The sequence below is a fragment of the Vulpes lagopus genome, chromosome 1, assembly GCF_018345385.1.
Source record: "Vulpes lagopus strain Blue_001 chromosome 1, ASM1834538v1, whole genome shotgun sequence".
Classification (NCBI taxonomy): domain Eukaryota; kingdom Metazoa; phylum Chordata; class Mammalia; order Carnivora; family Canidae; genus Vulpes; species Vulpes lagopus.
The window spans coordinates 167,050,392-167,068,420 of record NC_054824.1 but is presented as its reverse complement, the minus strand read 5'-3'; the positions used below and the strand labels follow the sequence as shown (position 1 = coordinate 167,068,420).

At 33.3% G+C, this 18,029-nt stretch overlaps 1 protein-coding gene across 1 annotated transcript in view; it reads left to right on the top strand.

Annotated features, from left to right (window-relative positions):
- HMCN1 (hemicentin 1) overlaps positions 1–18,029 on the top strand; it is a 465,430-nt gene that overhangs the window by 291,213 nt on the left and 156,188 nt on the right. Inside the window, exons 37-40 of the mRNA XM_041767864.1 lie at positions 11,042–11,143; positions 11,955–12,131; positions 13,010–13,161; positions 14,280–14,403. Coding sequence (XP_041623798.1) covers positions 11,042–11,143; positions 11,955–12,131; positions 13,010–13,161; positions 14,280–14,403 — 555 coding nt within the window. The remainder of the gene's footprint in view (positions 1–11,041; positions 11,144–11,954; positions 12,132–13,009; positions 13,162–14,279; positions 14,404–18,029) is intronic.

The window sequence follows — 18,029 nt, the reverse complement described above, 5'->3', positions numbered from 1 at the left end:
TTTACCGTAATTGTTCTCCAAATATATTAAATCCTAAGAAGTTCAGCTTTATAATTGTTTAATATTTTCCTTTCTTATAATAAAGACTGTAGATGCTTCCATTATTTTCAAGCATGGAAAAAGGTGTTTTAAAAAGGGGAAGTAAGGGTGGTTTGGCTCCTGGAAGACATAGAAGACTAAGTCATGATCATGAGGAGAGGGACATTCTTGTGATCCCCTACATTTCTTAGGTGGAGTTCTGTCCATTAGAGAAGGCAGAGACTCTCAGTAGGTGGTCCTTTTTGATCATCAAAGTTTCATAATTCTGAAAGTTCTAATTCTCTAAAACAAACTATGAAATTTTATCTAAACCTCAGATATTTGCCAAGTGAGACAGATGTTTCCACAAACAGATGATTACTTGGGGCCTAATGGCTCAAGCATTCATTACATGTGCACTTAATTATATCCCAGGGAAGATTAATCAAGGTGAAGCACCCAGAAGTGGCATATTGTGATTAAAAGCATGGACTTTGAATTTGTATCCCTATACTGCCAAGTAATATCATGAGGACAACAGGCATAGAGGTTAACTCTTTATTTTTTTTTAATTTTTATTTATTTATTTATGATAGTCACAGAGAGAGAGAGAGAGAGAGAAAGAGAGAGGCAGAGGCACAGGCAGAGGGAGAAGCAGGCTCCACGTACCTGGAGCCCGACATGGAATTTGATCCTGGGTCTCCAGGATCGCGCCCTGGGCCAAAGGCAGGCGCTAAACCGCTGCGCCACCCAGGGATCCCGAGGTTAACTCTTTAAATATGTTTTCTCATCTATAAAATGGGAAGGATAATGATACTACTATAATCAGAAGGTTGTAAGGATTGAATGAAAGACTCTACATGCTTACAACTACAAGCTTAGCCTGATGCCTGATTTCTAGTTATCATCTGTAAATGGTAGCTTAACAACTGTTTTGGCCAAATGCATTGGCTTTTGGCCCTTCTCACAGCACCAACATTTTAACAAATATATCTGAAGTTTTGGTGCCTTTACTGTTGGCCAGGAACCATCTTGGGTCTGTATTAGTTGTCTGATAAAAACATTAGTAGAGCACCCCTTAGTTTAATTTTATTATTTTAACGTATTTGCTTGGCTAACATCTCCCAACACCCACTTAAAAAGGTTCTGTATTTTGCTTAATAGCTCACTTGTGACCTAAAGGAGACTTGGGAATATTGCAGGGAGATTTTTTTTTCTTTTTTCTTTTCTTTTTTTTAATGGATCACTTCAGTTCAGAACTCTAGTATTGTCTTAGTATAAATAAATTTATTACTCACTATATCTTAATTTTGGTGGTTGGGTAGGATTAACTCACTTTTAAATCAGTTATATATTCAATCAAATTTAACCAGGATTTGAAAAAGTCAATTCATACCTGTGAGTAATTAAATTCATAGGTAAAAAAAAAATTCATAGGTAAAGTCTAGCCCGTGATATGTTCAGAAGTAGGTATTGTGGTTTTGGCATGGTAATCCACATGCAGCTTTTGGAAGAAGGACAACAGAGGAAAAAATCAACAAGTTGAATGGAATTCAACCTCTTGCTTGGAGTATGCAGACATTTATTATTAACATAAGATATTGTTACCTTACTAATGTTACTGTCTAAAACAGTGCTTACCTAAATTCAAAATTGCAAGATGATTCTTTTAAATGCTAGAAGATATATATATCACATCTTCTTTATCCATTCATCTGTTATTGGACGCTTAGATTTTTTCCATATCTTGGCTATTGTGAATAATGCTGTAGTGAACACTGGAGGGCATATATGTCTTTGAGATAAATGTCTTTGAGATGCTATTTCATTTCCTCTAATTATATACCCAGAAGTGGGATTGCTGGATCATACAATAATTCTATTTGTAATTTTTTGAGGAGCCTCCATACTGTTTTCCATAATGGCTCTACCAATTTACATTCCTACCAAGAATGTACAAAAAGGTTCCTTTTTTCCCGCATCCTCACCAACACTCATTTTCTCTTTTGTTTTTTATAATAATCATTCTAACACGTAAGGTCATATTTCATTGTGTGTTTGATTTGCATTTCTCTGATGATGGGTTGTGTTGAGCACCTTTTCATGAAACTGTTGGTCACTTCTTAGTCTTTTTTTGTAAATATTTCTATTCATGTCCTTTACCCATTACTTGATTTGTTTTCTTACTGTTGAGTTGTGTTAAGTCTCTTATGTATTTCAAATATTAATCCTTTTTCAGATATATGGTTTGCAAATTTTTTCTTCCATTTAGTGCATTGCCATTTTCATTGTCAATTGTTTTCTTTGCTCTACAGAAGTTTTTTAGTTTGCTGTAGTCCCACTTGTTTATTTTGCTTTTGTTGTTTGTGACTTTAGTGTCATATCCCAAAATATTATTGCTAAAAATAATGTTAAGTATCTTTCCCCTTATGTTTTCTTCTAGGAGTTTTTGTGGTCTCAAGTCTTATATTTAAGGCTTTAATCCATTTCATGTTAATTTTTGAGTACCACACTGTCTTGGTTACACTGATTTATTTTCATATATTAAGCCAACCCTGCCCTCCTAGAACTAGACCCTCTTGGTCATGGTGCTTAATTTGCTTGATATGTTGATGGATTCACTTATTAGTATTTTGTTGATTATTTTTGTATCTGTCTTCATAAGGGAATTTGATCTGTAGTGTACTTTTATTAGCTGTCTCTGTCTCATTTTCTTATCATAGTACAACTGCCTTCTTAGAATGATATGAAAAGTTCCCTGCTTTATTTTGAAGGAGGTTTGTGAAGGATTCACATTAATTTTTCTTAAATGTTTCATAGAATTCCCAGTAAAGCCACTTGGGCCTAGCGTTTTCTTTGTGGGATGTTTTTTATTACTGATATAAATTACTGATAGATGGATAAATTTTTATCCATCTATTCAGATATTCTATTTTTTCTCGAGTCAGTTTCAGTAGTTTCTGACTTTCTAGAAATCATCTATTTCATCTAGATTTTCTAATTTGTGGGCACACATTTATTATATTCCTTCATTGTCCTTTTTAATTCTACAAGGTTGAATTTCATTTCAAATTGTAGTAATTTGGTCTTCTCTCTTTTGTTATGTCTTCATTGGTCTATCTAAAATTTTGCCCTTAAAAAAATAAAAAATAAAAAATAAATAAAATTTTGCCCTTAAAAAAATAATAAATAAATAAAAATAAAATTTTGCCCTTGTCAAAATATCAGGTTTTAGTCTTATTTATTTTCATTTTTCTATTGTCTATTTTATTAAATTTACGCTCTAATGTTTATTATCTTCTTCTGCTTGTTTTGGATTTACTTTTCTTTTTTCTGGCTTCTTAAATTGAAAGATTAGATTATTGATTTGAGATTTATTTTGAATATAGTTGTTTATAGCCTACATTTTACTCTAAGCATTGCTTTATGTGTATCCCATAAGTTTTGGCATGTTGTCTGTTTATTTTAATTTATCTCAGGGTATTATCTAATATCTCATATGATTTATTGACCACTTGTTTACTTAAGAGTGTGTTACTTAATTTCCCAAATCTTCTCATATCATTGATTCATAATTTATTCCATTGTGGTAAGAGAACATGCTTTGTATGATTTTAATCTTTTTAAATATATTGAGACTTGTTTTTTGCCTATCTTACAGTCTGTTCTTGAGAATGTTACATGTGCATTTGAGAAGAATGTGTATTCTGCTGTTGTTGGATGGAGTGTTCTATGTGTATTTGTGGTTTATACTGTTGCTCAAGTCTTCTGTTTTCTCTTTGATTTTCTGTTTAGTTGTTCTACCCATTACTGAAACTGAAATATTAATGTCTTCAGCTGTTATTGTTGAATTACCTATTTCTCCTTTTGATTCTGTCAGTTTTTGTTCTGTGTACCTTGAGACCTCTGTTGTTATGTAAATGTTATAATTGTTATATCTTTTTATGTGTTGACAGTGTCCTTTAAAATTGCCCCATTTTGTTGCTAATAATTTTTGTTTTAAAGCCTACTTTGTTTGATGTTAGTATAGCCTCTGGTTTTTGTTTGGTTACTATTTGTATAGTATATCTTTTTGCAACCTTTCACTTTCAACCTATTCGTATCTTTGACTCTGAAGTGTGTCTCTTGTAGACAATATATGATTGAGTCATGTTTTTATTTTTTATTTTTTAAATCCATTCTGTTACTCTGTGCCTTTGAGTAGTGTTTAATCCATTTACATTTAATGTAATTACTGACATGATAGAGTTTATGGTCCACCATGCTATGTGCTTTTTATATGTATTATGTCATTTTGGTTTTTATGTTTCTCCATTACTGCCTTTTTATATTGAATTGCTATTTTCTTGTGTAACATTTTATTTCTCTTGTTTATGTTACTATATTTTAAAAATTTGTTTTACACCATTATTCATTATGATCCCATCAATATTGACTTGTAGTTATTGATTTATGCTGCTGTCTTTTAAATCAGAAGGGAGAAAAAAGTTATGCTTTAAATATACAGTTTTACAGTTTTACTGTCTTTACTATTAGTTACTTCTACTAGTGCTCTTTATTTCTTCATGTGTATCAGAATTACTATTTCTTTGCAGCCTGAATGACATTTAGTATTTCTTGTAAGGCTGGAGACTAGCAGTGAATTTTCTGTTTTTTTATTTTCAATGAAGGTTTTAATTTCTCCTTCAAAAGGATAGTTTTGCTAAAGATAGAATTCTTTGTTGATAGTCTTTTTCTTTCAGGACTCTTAATAAGTCTCCTAATGCCCTGTGGCCTCCATGTTTTTTGATGAAAAATTAACTATTAAACTTATTGAGGTTTCCTGTACATCACTTCTCTATCTTGCTGCTTTTAAGATTCTCTTTTTTATGATGTATTTGGGTGTGAGTTTCTTCGAGTTTACCCAAGTTGGACTTTGTTGAACTTCTTAAATGTGTGCATTAATGTTTTTTCCAAAGTTTGGGACGTTTTCAACCATATATCTTCAAATATTCTTTTCTCTCTTGCTTCTCCTTTGGGACTTTCATTATGCATAATGCTTGATGGTGTCCCACTAGCCTCAGAGTCTCTGTTCTCTTAATTTTTCTTTGTTCTTTTTTCTTTCTACTCCTAAACTTGGATAGTTTCAATTAGCCTATCTTTAAATTACTGATTCTTTCTTCTTCCAACTCAAATATTGCACTTTTAAATTTCGGACTTTCTGTTTGGTTCTTTCTACAATTTCTGGTTCTTGATCAATACTCTCTATTTAGTGAAACATTATTCTCCTACTTTCCTTTAGATCTTTAAACATGTTTCTTTTAACTCTTGGGATGTAATAAAATAGCTGATTTATTTTATTTTTTTAATTTTAAGATTTTTTTTAAGAGGGTAAGAAAAGGGAAGTGGAGCGGGGGATTGGGGGAGAATGAAAGAGAGAGAGAGAGAGAGAGAGAGAGAGAATGAATCTTAAGCAAGCTCCACTACCCAGCACAGAGCCTGACACAGGGCTCAGTCTCATGACCCTGAGATCATGACATGAGCTGAAATCTAGAGTTGGATATTTAAGCAACTGAGCCACCCAGGCATCCCTTTAAAAAGCTGATTTAAAGTCTTTGTCTAATAAGTTCAATATCTGAGCTTCCTTATGGACATATTCTCTTGACTGCTTCTTTTTCCAGGCATGGACCATTCTTTCTTATTTCTTTGCATGTCTCATAACTTTTTGAAAAGTAGACATTTTAAATGTAATGTGGTATAAAATAACGCTTAACATCACAAATCATCAAAGGAATGCATATCAAAACTACAATGAGACATCACCTTATGCATGTCAGAATGGCTAAAGTCAAAAACACAAGAAATACCAACAGTTAGCCAAGATTTAGGAAAAAAGGAACGCTCATGTGCTGTTGGTGGGAATGCAAACTGGTGCAACCACTGTGAACAAAAGTATAGAGGTTCCTCAAAAAATTAAAAATATAATTACCTTATGATCCAGTAATTCCACTATTGGGTATTTACCCAAAGAATACAAAAATACTAGTTCAAAAAGATACATGTACTCCAATATTAATTGTGGCAATACTTATGATAGTGAAATTATGGAAGCAACCCAAATGTTCATCAATAGATGAACGGATAAAGAATATGTGATATTGTAAGATAGACAAGATTGTTGATAGATAGATAGATAGATAGATAGATATAATGTAATATTAGCCATAAAAAAAGAATGAAATTTTGCCATTCGCAACAACATGGCTGCATCTAGAGAGTATAATGCTAAGTGAAATAAGTCAGTCAGAGAAAGACAAATATCATATGATTTCACTCATGTGGAATATAAGAAACAAAAGAACAAAGAAAAAGAGACGAGCCAAAAAAACAGACTCTTAGCTATGGAGAATAAATTGGTGGTTGCCATCAGAAGGGAGGTTACTTGTGACAACAGTACATGAGTGTTCCTTTTGTGGTTGGGGGAATGGATTATATAAGGGAAGGGGATTAAGAGTACACCTACCATGATGATCACTGAGTGATGTATATAATTTTTGAAGCACTATATTGTACACCTGAAACTAACATAACTGTACATTAACTATACTAGAATTTTAAAAAAATTTAAAAAAGTAATAATATAATGTGGCAGTTCTGGAAACCATTTTCTCTTCTTTCCATAGTTATTATTGTTGTAGTTGTCACTGCTGTTGCTGGGTGTTTGTTTGTTTGTTTGTTTTTGTCTTCTGTTTATTTACTTAACATGTAGGTGGAATACTGGTACTCCCAAGATAGTCACATCTTACTCCTAGAACCTGTGACTATGTTAGGTCACATGCCTCATAGGAATTAAGAATACAGATGGAATTAAGATTGTTAATCAACTGACCTCAAAATAGAGAGCTTACCCAGGATTATCCAGGCGGGTCTGCTGTAATCAGAAGGACATTAAAAGTGGACAAAAGAGGCAGGACTTCAGAGTGATAGGATGTGAGAAAGTCTTATGAATCCTTCACACGTTCCCATTGCTGGTTTTAAAGATGGATGAAGGGAGGCCACAAACCAAGGAATATAAGTGACCTCTATAAATTGGAAAAGATGAGGAAATAGATTCTCCTCTGCGGCCTACAGAAAGGAACTGAGCCCTTCTGAGACATTTATTTTAGCCCAGTGAGACTGTTGGACTTCTTATCCATAAAACTATAAGATAATAAATTTGTATTGTTGAAACTGTCAAGTTTGAGGCAATTTGTTGTGAAAGCAAGACGAAACTAATATGGTGAGTTTTCTGAACAATTTCTGTAAAGTCTGTTTTTACAGATTTTAACCTGCCCCAGGGGAAAAGGTTTTTGCACCAGAAAACTCTGCATCTGATTAAATAAAGACAAATCCTTTGAGTGGGGATTTCCAGGGAAGGACCAGACAGGTCAAACAGTGGCAGTTTTCTAGGAATGATGCTCTTAGGTAGCTCCTAACCTCTTTCAGTATCTGCTAGGTTCCTTTTTTCTCTGTGGTTGCTAGGCTATTTGTTTTCAAGGTTACTGCTGATCTGGGGAAAGAGTGCTGGGAATAGAGGGAGATAAAATGCCATGAAACTCACTGTTCTTAATGAGATTTAGCTGTTTTTCTTGAATAAACACTTGTTGGATTGTTGTAAGTCTTTGGTTAATTTCCAGAGTTCTGAAAAAGTTGATTTTGACAAATTTTCCAGTGTTCTTGTTTCTTTTATGGAGGAGTGGATTTTTTGGAGTCCTTACTCTGCCATTCTTGCTGACATCTAATCTTTTTTTCTTTAAGTACTTAAGGGGGGTGAAAAATAGCCAACCCACTCCATAGCTGTTGCATTTCTTACCATAATGTTTTATTGAAGCAGCTACATAGTCTGTCAAAGCCTTCAGTGATCACTTCAGTCCAGAAGGCTTCAAGTGAGTATTTAAATAACTGTTTTGAAGGAATGTGCCATGGATTAATTATTTTTCCTTTTCAGTTGGAAAAGTCAGATAGCCATATTTAAAGGTCTTTTGTCCCTAAATATCATGTCATTCATCTGAATTCAGTGCAGAAAATCGAAACATTCTAGTCATTTCAAGCTGGAAGAGTTAACTCATTGAATTAAATGGAGACAGATACTTAAGGGAGGATTGATTGGGTTTTAGGCTTTGTCTTCAGGAACAATCTCCAGAAATACAGATATTTACCCTTGAGGACATATTTTATTTTAAACTTGTTGAAAACCAGCTTTGAGTTTCATTGTCTTTCGTAGTTGTTTTTGCTTGTTTTCTTTAGTATTGTCTTCTGTTTATTTTATTATTTCCTTATCCCTGACTTCTTTTGGTTTATTTTATTGGTTTTTTTCTGGATTCTGAATTGAATGTTTAGAACATTTATTTTCATTGTTTCTTAGTTTTTGATATGTTAATTAGGGCTCTAGGATTTCCCTTGAATACTATACTATACAGCTAGGTGACACACTCTGTTTTCATTTTAATCAATCTCATTCTGTTTTATTTTTTTCTGATCAGATACTTTTGTCTTGATTTCCTCTTTAATGAGGTTATCTCCCTGTAAAGAGCTTTACATTTTTGTTTTTGATTTATACTCATTTTTGTTAGAGTTTTATTAAATTATGGTTACAAATGCTTTATTGAGATTTTGTGGCCTAATATGTAGTCAGTTTTGGAAATATTCTGTTGGCATTTGAAAACAATGTATATTCCTTGTTAACTATGTGTATGTATATATATATATATATATATATATATACACACACATATATATATACACACACACATACACATATACACACACAGTCTGAATGGGTAATTTTATTTTTCAAATTCTTTAAAACGGAATATTACTCAGCCATTAGAAATGACAAATACCCACCATTTGCTTTGATGTGGATGGAACTGGAGGGTATTATGCTGAGTGAAATAAGTCAATCGGAGAAGGACAAACATTATATGGTCTCATTCATTTGGGAAATATAAATAAATAGTGAAAGGGAATAGAACGGAAGGGAGAAGAAATGGGTAGGAAATATCAGAAAGGAAGACAGAACATGAAGACTCCCAACTCTGGGAAACGAACTAGGGGTGGTGGAAGGGGAGGAGGGCGGGGGGTGGGAGTGAATGGGTGACGGGCACTGAGGGGGACACTTGACGGGATGAGCACTGGGTGTTATTCTGTATGTTGGCAAATTGAACACCAATAAAAAATAAATTTATTATTAAAAAAATAATAATAAATAAATCTCTTCCAAATAACAAAAAAATAAATAAATAAAATAAAACTTAATTTTTGTTTCACTATAGTCAATTCCTGAGAAAGATGCACTAATAAATATTACTTTTAGATTTCCAGAATTTTCATGCTCTTTAACAATTCTTGCTTTGTTATTCAATGCATAAAGCATTGTCATTATAATGGATTCTTCATGAATCATGAGCTTTTAAGCAATAGAAAGCATGTTGCTTTGTTGTGTTTAGTGATTTTTGCTTAGTATGCCAGCTTTTCAGAAATTGATGTCACTGTGTTGTCCTGGCATATCTTTTCCCAGCTCTTTATTCTCAGTATTTTTGCGAGTTTTTTATTTATGGTCTTTATCCACTTGTACTTTTTTATTAAAGAAAAATGTTGGCTGACTCTTGATTTCAGTTCAGGTCATGGTCTCAGGGTCATGGGATGGAGCTGTGCATTGAGCTCTGTGCTTATTGAGGAGTCTGGTTGGGATTCTCTCTCCTCTCCCTCTGCCCTTCCCCCATCTCTCAAATAAACAAATCTCCAAAAATAAAGGGGATGACTGTGTGGCTCAGTTGGTTAACTGTCTGCCTTAGGCTCAGGTCATGATCCCAAAGTGCCAGGATTGTACCCTGCATCTGGCTTCTCACTCCTCCAGGAGTCTCCTTCTACCTCTCCCTCTGCACTGCCCATACTCTCTCTCTCTGTTTCACTCTCAAATAAATAAATAAATAAATAAATAAAATCTTTAATAAATAAGTAAATAAAATACAAAAGAAAATAATATTAACCCAAAATTTGTTAACTCTTTGTCTATTGAGTAAAATAATGAGCTCATTCACATTTATGCTCTTGATTTACATATTTGATTTTATTTCTTCTTATTTAGTTCTAATCGTTTTCCTTGTTCTCCTTTCTCCCTTCCTCTTCCTGTTTTTACTAGATTAATGAATAGATTAATTGCTTGATGGTATATAGGGTGGGGTTGAAGGGCTCTAATGCATTCAATGAGCTAAATTTAGCAAATCTTTAATATGTAGTTTTTCTATAAACTTCAGATTCTAACCTACATCTACAGCATCTTCTCATAATAAGATAAGGCCTCTAGTTTACTGGTGAATTTTTCGTCCTGACATCCTTCCTACACTCCTTGAGATAGTTTGGAAACATAAAGCATTGCTATTCTACGTTGCTATTCCTTTTACGCTATGCTTCTCAAACTTTCCAAATTCCTACTTTATTATATGCACATAAAATAATAGAGTAGCATTATCTATGATATTTAAAATTAAAATGTAGTTTTCTATTTTATTTTACTAACAATTTAATTATGACTTTTGTATCAAAAGAAAAGCTAATAAACCAAAAAAAAAAAAAAAAGATTCTAATTTTTCTGAAATGGCTTAAGATAGTACTACCCAAAGATAAAGTCAGATATTTTGAGAAATACTGATTTCCCTTTTACTGGAAGAGTTCAAAAGGGATAGCATCTTGTTAAAGGCAATTCATCATCAAACCAATCAGATTACTTGAAGTAAAAAAAATAGTCTTTTAACTTTCTTTACTACCCTGCTAATCTATAATTCTGAGGATTTTCCTGTTTGAGTAAGAAGAATGAATGATACTGAAAACCTATTAAGATCTTTTTTTTCTGTTCTTTAATTCTACTTAATAATATACTTTTATTACAAGTATATCAGTGTATATATGTGAAAGAAAGAAAGGAATGATAATTTCTACTGAGCAAATAGTTTCCATTTAAATATCCTATGTATGTGAATCAATATGTTTGGGCTTCTTATAGAACCACCTAGTCTGGAGGATGCAGGGAAGATGCTGAATGAGACTGTGGTGGTGAACAATCCCATTCAGTTGGAGTGTAAAGCAGTTGGAAATCCCTTGCCTGGTAGGTTCATGTGTGGACTCTCTAACTTACTGACATTTTAAGATATCTGGGAAAAGCTAAATCTGTTTATGAGCACAATATAATAATTACTAATAAATGAAAGATTATAGAACAAGGGTAAAGCATTGATAAGGAGGATATAATTAGGATGATATTTTTGAATTTTCACTGCTTCTAACTGCATGAAATAATTTACCCATTGTTTACACAAGGTAAAAATATGTGAATAACTAGTTGTCTTATTGTCCTCACTGTGGCCACAAAACCCACAATGGTAGTTTTTTATACATTTATGTTGAAAACTATGTTTTTTCTCTAGTTCAAATCGATTATGTTTATAAATCAGTCATTTAATGAGAGTATTATTCTTTTTGTTGATTCTCATCACTGGTAAGTTATTAATATGAATCAATAAGAATATAAGTTTTTAGGCTAATAGTGTATATACTCTGGTTTTGATCGAAAGCATAGATAAATTCTTAAAATTTTTTATAGATGAGAGGAATATATACAACAAAAAAGTATAGAATTGGTTAAAAGTTTGCTGTCAAACAATATTGATACATTAGAGATAACAGAATATTTGCTTTATAATTTAATTTTTAATACTTTTATATTGGAATGGCTAGTCATGTTTTTCTTAGGGTTACCTCCTCAAAAACCAATCCTAAAGACATATTTAAACTGATTAAACTTGAATGATAAGCATAAGAACAAAGCAATTATTAGTATTTTAGTTAAGCTCCAATTTAGTGGTATTGAGCTTTAAAAGAAAAAATTTAAATAGACTTGTTTCTTTTTCCCCTTGCAGCTATTAAATGGTACAAAGATAACCGTCCACTCTCAGCTTCCACCGGTGTGACTTTCTTGAACAGAGGACAGATTATTGATATTGAAAGTGCCCAGATCACCGATGCTGGCATATATAAATGTATGGCCATCAACTCAGCTGGAGCTACAGAGTTATATTATAGTCTTCAGGTTCATGGTTAGTGCCACTCCCCTAGACTCTTCCTGGGATAAAAATGCATTCAAAATGATTAAGTACTTCTATAAAATTTCAGTATGAATATTTTACATAGTGTGTTTTGTCATCTTTATTTAAAGGTGCAGTGCTATAAAACTGATGACTGTTTTTATTTCCTGATTCCTATTAAAATGGTCTAGTTTCATGTGCTGTTGACATGAGTTTGCTTTAGATGAACTGTTGAAATAGTCACCAACGGTCTTATCAGCTAATGACAATAACCCTGTTTGTAAATATTGTCTATCAAAATCATAGGTTTTGGTCAAAGAAAGATTTTAAGTTATTGTCTCTAATAATGCTTTTAAGACAACTTAGTAGTCATGGATACAGTGGAGGAAGACACATACACACAAGCATACACACTCCTGGAAATCAAGAAATAAAAATATACTTTGGGATTAAAAACTGGATTTCCTAAACAAAGTACCAAAACCTCCTTCTCCTCACTTATAAAATGGAGATATTGATAATTAGACAGTAGATTAGAATAAATGATATGAAAGAACTCACCAAACTCACCAAAACAAAACCATGAAAAACCCACATGTGAAAACACAACTGTCATTATTTGAGGTGAAATATTCTGTGATGTTAATATATCTTACTTTTTTAAAAAAGATTTTATTTATTTATTCATGAGAGACACACACACAGAGAGAGAGAGAGAGAGAGGCTGAGACACAGGCAGAGGGAGAAGCAGGCTCCATGCAGGGAGCCTGATGTGGGACTTGATCCCGGGTCTCCAGGATCACGCCCTGGGCTGAAGGCGGTGCTAAACTGCTGAGCCACCCGGGCTGCCCAATATATCTTACTTTTATTTATTTTTTATTTCTTTTCAGTGCCCCCATCGATTTCTGGCAGCAATAGCATGGTGGCAGTGGTGGTTAATAACCTGGTGAGATTAGAATGTGAAGCTAGAGGAATCCCTGCTCCAAGTCTGACCTGGTTGAAAGATGGAAGCCCTGTCTCTAGTTTCGCTAACGGGATACAGGTACTCTCTCCTTTCTTTAGGACACTCTACCACAGGATTTGGAGAATAAGAATTAACAAAGGTTATCCAAAAACATACACATACACATCCATAAATACCATAGCCACAAAACTGGGATTTCTAAACAATTCTTTAAAAGCCCAGTACATCTAAGAATTCTTCTATTTCATATGTAGGTACTATATTTTGACCATTTGCTTCACTTTCTACTTACCTCTCTATCCTCATTCCCTACCAGCACCACAAAAGATAACTTGTACAAAGAAATGTTCATCAACAACAAAAACAGGAATTTCCTCATAAAATTTATATTTAAATGTTTGGAAACATTACTGAGTTAGAGAACCATATACAGTATATTTAATTTTACAAAAACATCAAGTTATAAAGTAAGTAAAATGAGAAAAGCAATCTTGTAGAAATGAAATTTGAATCTGAGAAAGCAGTTTAAGTGCTTCACACTGACTCAAAATTATAGAAGCACATATATCTCTTTTAAAGTGTACTTTAATTTTATTTTGTCTAGCAGATTTCTTAGTTCTCCCACAATTCTACTTCTTTAGCTTTTCTCAGAAATCCAGTGCTTGCAGAATTTGGGACCATAGAATATCCAGTGTTAATGTCATTATTTTAGAAGGACAACTAGACCAATGGAATAAAAGAGCCATGAACGTGACTGATTAATTTATTTGGCTACTACTTCACTATTAATTATAACTTCTTATTTATCCTACCCAAGAAAATTAGAAGGAAGATTAGCTCCTCTTATTCCCACTTCTCATCTTTCTCCTCTGGTGGCTTTCCTTCTCTCTGCAGTAAGGATGGGATGAGATTGGACCTTCACTTGATTTTGTATATAAGGACTTGTTTTCAGTGGTTATTACCAAGTTTGTTCTAGCTTTTTACACTCTTCTTTCAAAGAGAAAATGAGAAATAGATTATATGATGCTTTCCCACTTTAAAATACATAAGTGGAAAAATAAATAAAATATCCAAGTGGAAATCTTTCTGAAGGCAAATGTCAATTGATTAACCTCAGAAAACAGGGAAAAAATACTGTTTACATATATGTTTCTTTAAAGGGCATGTTGGCTATTTGTCTTTCTTATCATTGAAAGGTTCTGTCTGGAGGCCGCATCCTAGCACTGACCAGTGCTCAAATCAGTGATACTGGGAGATATACCTGCGTGGCAGTGAACGCTGCTGGGGAGAAACAAAGGGACATTGACCTCAGAATATATGGTGAAATATTTTAATAATTATTTTTGTTCTGATAAAAATGTGTTTAATTCCTGAGATCATTGACGAAGTTACGGGAAGTTGTTGACAATAAAGAACCATGAGCAATAGAGATGATATTACAGTATTAATTCTTATCAAATTCTACCTTTCGGCCCTACATTTGACTTTATGTGATTTTCCTTTATTAAAGTTCTAAGAAATTAAGCATACATCCAGCATGCTAGGCGTTGGTTTCATAGAATAAAGAACATGACCATGGAGAGCAGCTTTGCAATTTGGAAGATATAATCTTCTCACTGTTCAAGTAGCTCTCTTAATCTATTCTTAATCTAAAAGCCTTGATTTTATTACTTTTAGGTTATATTTATAATAAGCATATTTTATAGTCAATGCTACGTCTTTAATTAAAGACTATTGAGAAGCAAAAGTTAAGCACAAATTTAGAGAAAATTCAAGTTTTTCTTTCTTTTTTCAAGTTTTTTTCTACCCATGATACAGCCATAAGTTACAAAAGGAAACGTCTAATTCTATCACAGCAAAAGTCCTCTCGAACAAAGTTCAATCCTAATTTACCTGCATTCATAGAATGTGGTTTTTTCATTCCATATTTTAGTTTACCTTAGCATTAAGAGCTGTTTTAGGCTTTTTTTCAGTGTCTTATTTGCATTATATTCCTTTGTCATGGAATAATGGAATTGTTTTTCCATGGACCCTCAAAGAGTAATTGGGTTTTTTTCTATTTCAATTCCAGTATAATTAACATACAGTGTTATATTAGTTTCAAGTGTACAATCCTAAGTCCCACTTTGCTTCCACTCCTATTCAAAATATCTTTCTTTTTTTTTTTTTACATCCAGACCATGTGGGTTGACTCCTCCTTACAAGTTTGCTAAAAGTAAATGTAATGATCACAAGTAACTTATAAGTCATAATTTTTTAATTTAAAAAACACAAGAAAAACCACTTTGTTGCAGCATGGCTAACTTGGATGTCTAATTGTTCTAAAGTGGCTCAGTTGGCATTAGTAAGCTACTGAAGGGCTCTCTGTGCTCCCTCTGTTCTATTGCTTCTGTAGTTGCATGGGTCCACATCTAGCCTCTAGCTTTGCTAGTGCTCTGTGTCTGAGATAACAGATGGGTCTAGGGACACCTAGGTGGCTCAGTGGTTGAATGTCTGCTGTTGGCTTAGGTCATGATCCCCCAGGGTCCTAGGATCAAATCCTGCATCAGGCTCCCTGTGGGGAGCTTCTCCCTTTGCCTATGTCTCTGCCTCTCTCTTTGTGTCTCTCATGAATAAATAAATAAAATCTTTTTAAAAAATAGGTCTAAAATACCCAACCTAAGGGAATCTACTACTTCCCTTAAATCTAATTGGGTCATTTTTATGTTTTATGAAGAATTGGAATGCTGATAGTCTGAAATATCCTTAGAGAATGATTCAATCAGTCAACCTAAGAACTTGATACAAAATCTCCTTCAGTAATTATCAAACAAGCAGAGGGTTGACATGAATATTTTCTGGGTTTCAGTCAGCAGTGAAAATCTGGGATTGGCTCCTTCTGTTTCTACATGGGCTAGCATCAAAAGTATACCAGAGAGACAATAGAGAGTTGATATTTTCCAGGAGCCATAAAAATAAACATCATTATTTTTTTATCATTTGCCAAAGTATTTCCATACCACCCTTTTGGTCTGAAAAGTGGGATCTTTCCTCTGTTATAAAAATCAGATGGCTAGTGTATATATATTTAGCATTTGAAATATAGATGCATAACTTCTGTGCTCCACATTAGTATTATTTCTTTTTTAGTATTATTTCTATATATTATATTCCTATATTCATAGTAATAATCTTGACAATCTTCATGTCTCATTGGAGCGTAATGAATATTCAACCCCAACAGCCAATCGCCTTCATATTTACTTTGTAGACTGTGGGGGTGATAAGAGGAGTAGATAGTGGATAAAATAGCTTTCCCTACGATTATAACAGTAGTTCATTAAAAAAATTTCCCCTGGTATAAATTCAGAGGATATTTTACCATATTCTAGGTGCCATAACAAGAGAATTGGGTTTTTAAATGATTGAGATTCCTATTGTACCTTTTCTTTGAACCTCAGAGAACTTTGTCTAGCATCACAACAAGTGTAACCCTACAGCAGTGCTGATTTTGATAATTAAATTTAACAACTGTAATTTGTAGGATGAGAAACAGACACGATATACCCCTTCCTAAGCAATATAACCACAAAGCTAAGTAGGGATAACATCTAAGGAAGCTGAGATCTAAAGGGTAGAGGCTTGTTCTCTTTTCAGACTAAACAAAAAGTTGGAAATGAAAGGACAGAAAACATAGATGCATTTCAGTAATATGTATCCTCAGCTATAATTAGATTTACTTTAATTTATGTTCCTTAAGAAACAAATATTGTTTTTGCATTTTTCCTCTCAATTAAAAAAAATCTGGTTTCTTTTAGAACTTGATTCAACTCATTTAGCCATAAAGAAAAATAATTGGAGGAAAAATATTTGGAAATAAATTAACATTCTGCTTTCTTGAATTATTTTCTGCCTTTTAATTCTACAAGCGTCATAAAGAATTCATGCTCTTTTATAAATGCTATAAATACTCTAAACATATTTTTATACAGCAATGGTACTTTTTTGTTCACTGAGACCAGATTTTACCTGAAATTACTTCCAAGATGTTAAATTGGCTATTTTACTTAGGGCTTTCTGTGCTAAGACTGGTGAATGTATCTGTTTTCATAATATCTTAGAAAATAGCACTAATTGTGCTGAATTTGCTAATATGTGGCAGTTTTAATCTCAGACTGGTTATATATCTTTTATCTCATGTGTCACATATTAAAAACAATACCACTGTTTTCAGTTCCCCATAGATTACTTTAAGCTTATTGAGAGCCAGATGTCTGTATGTGCTATTAAATTGAGCAGAAGGGATATCAGGAATCTCTGCACAAATGCTCTGTTACTCTATTCCAGCTATTGTGCATGGCATTTCTTTGCACCATGGCATCAATTCCTTTGGATTTAGCACAGGTCCTACATCCAGATACTCTATAAGAAAGTGGCCTTTAGTTTACATGCCTTCCTTCTTTAGGAGACATGGTAGCAGAGAAACCTCCTGGTTACAGAACTGCAATGTTACTTGTCAAAACCTATTGCATTCATTGTCATTTTGCCACATGCTACAAGATCCAGCCTGAAACAATGGCTAATGAACTATAATAACAATCCTTACCACAAAAGTCTTATTTCTATCAAAGCATTTGGAAAGTCCCTTAGGATTCATTTCAGTGCAGCGTAACCTTTCTTACCAAAAAAAAAAAACACAAATACTACAAATATGGTACATTTCCTACAATCCTGAATAGTTATGGGATTTAGTGAGAAACAGCCAAGGAAATTCCTCTCTGTGTTTTTTTTTCAGAGTGGCCCTCTTATAACAGGCTTGATTTCATCGTTAGTTTGTGTTTTTTGAATTATTATAAATACAGTCCTGAATGAGTCCTTGAGAGGTTATGGAGCCCACCCTCTCATTCTTGGCAGGACTGTACCTAAACCATCTGAGACAAATGATTGTTTACTCTATATTTTAATAC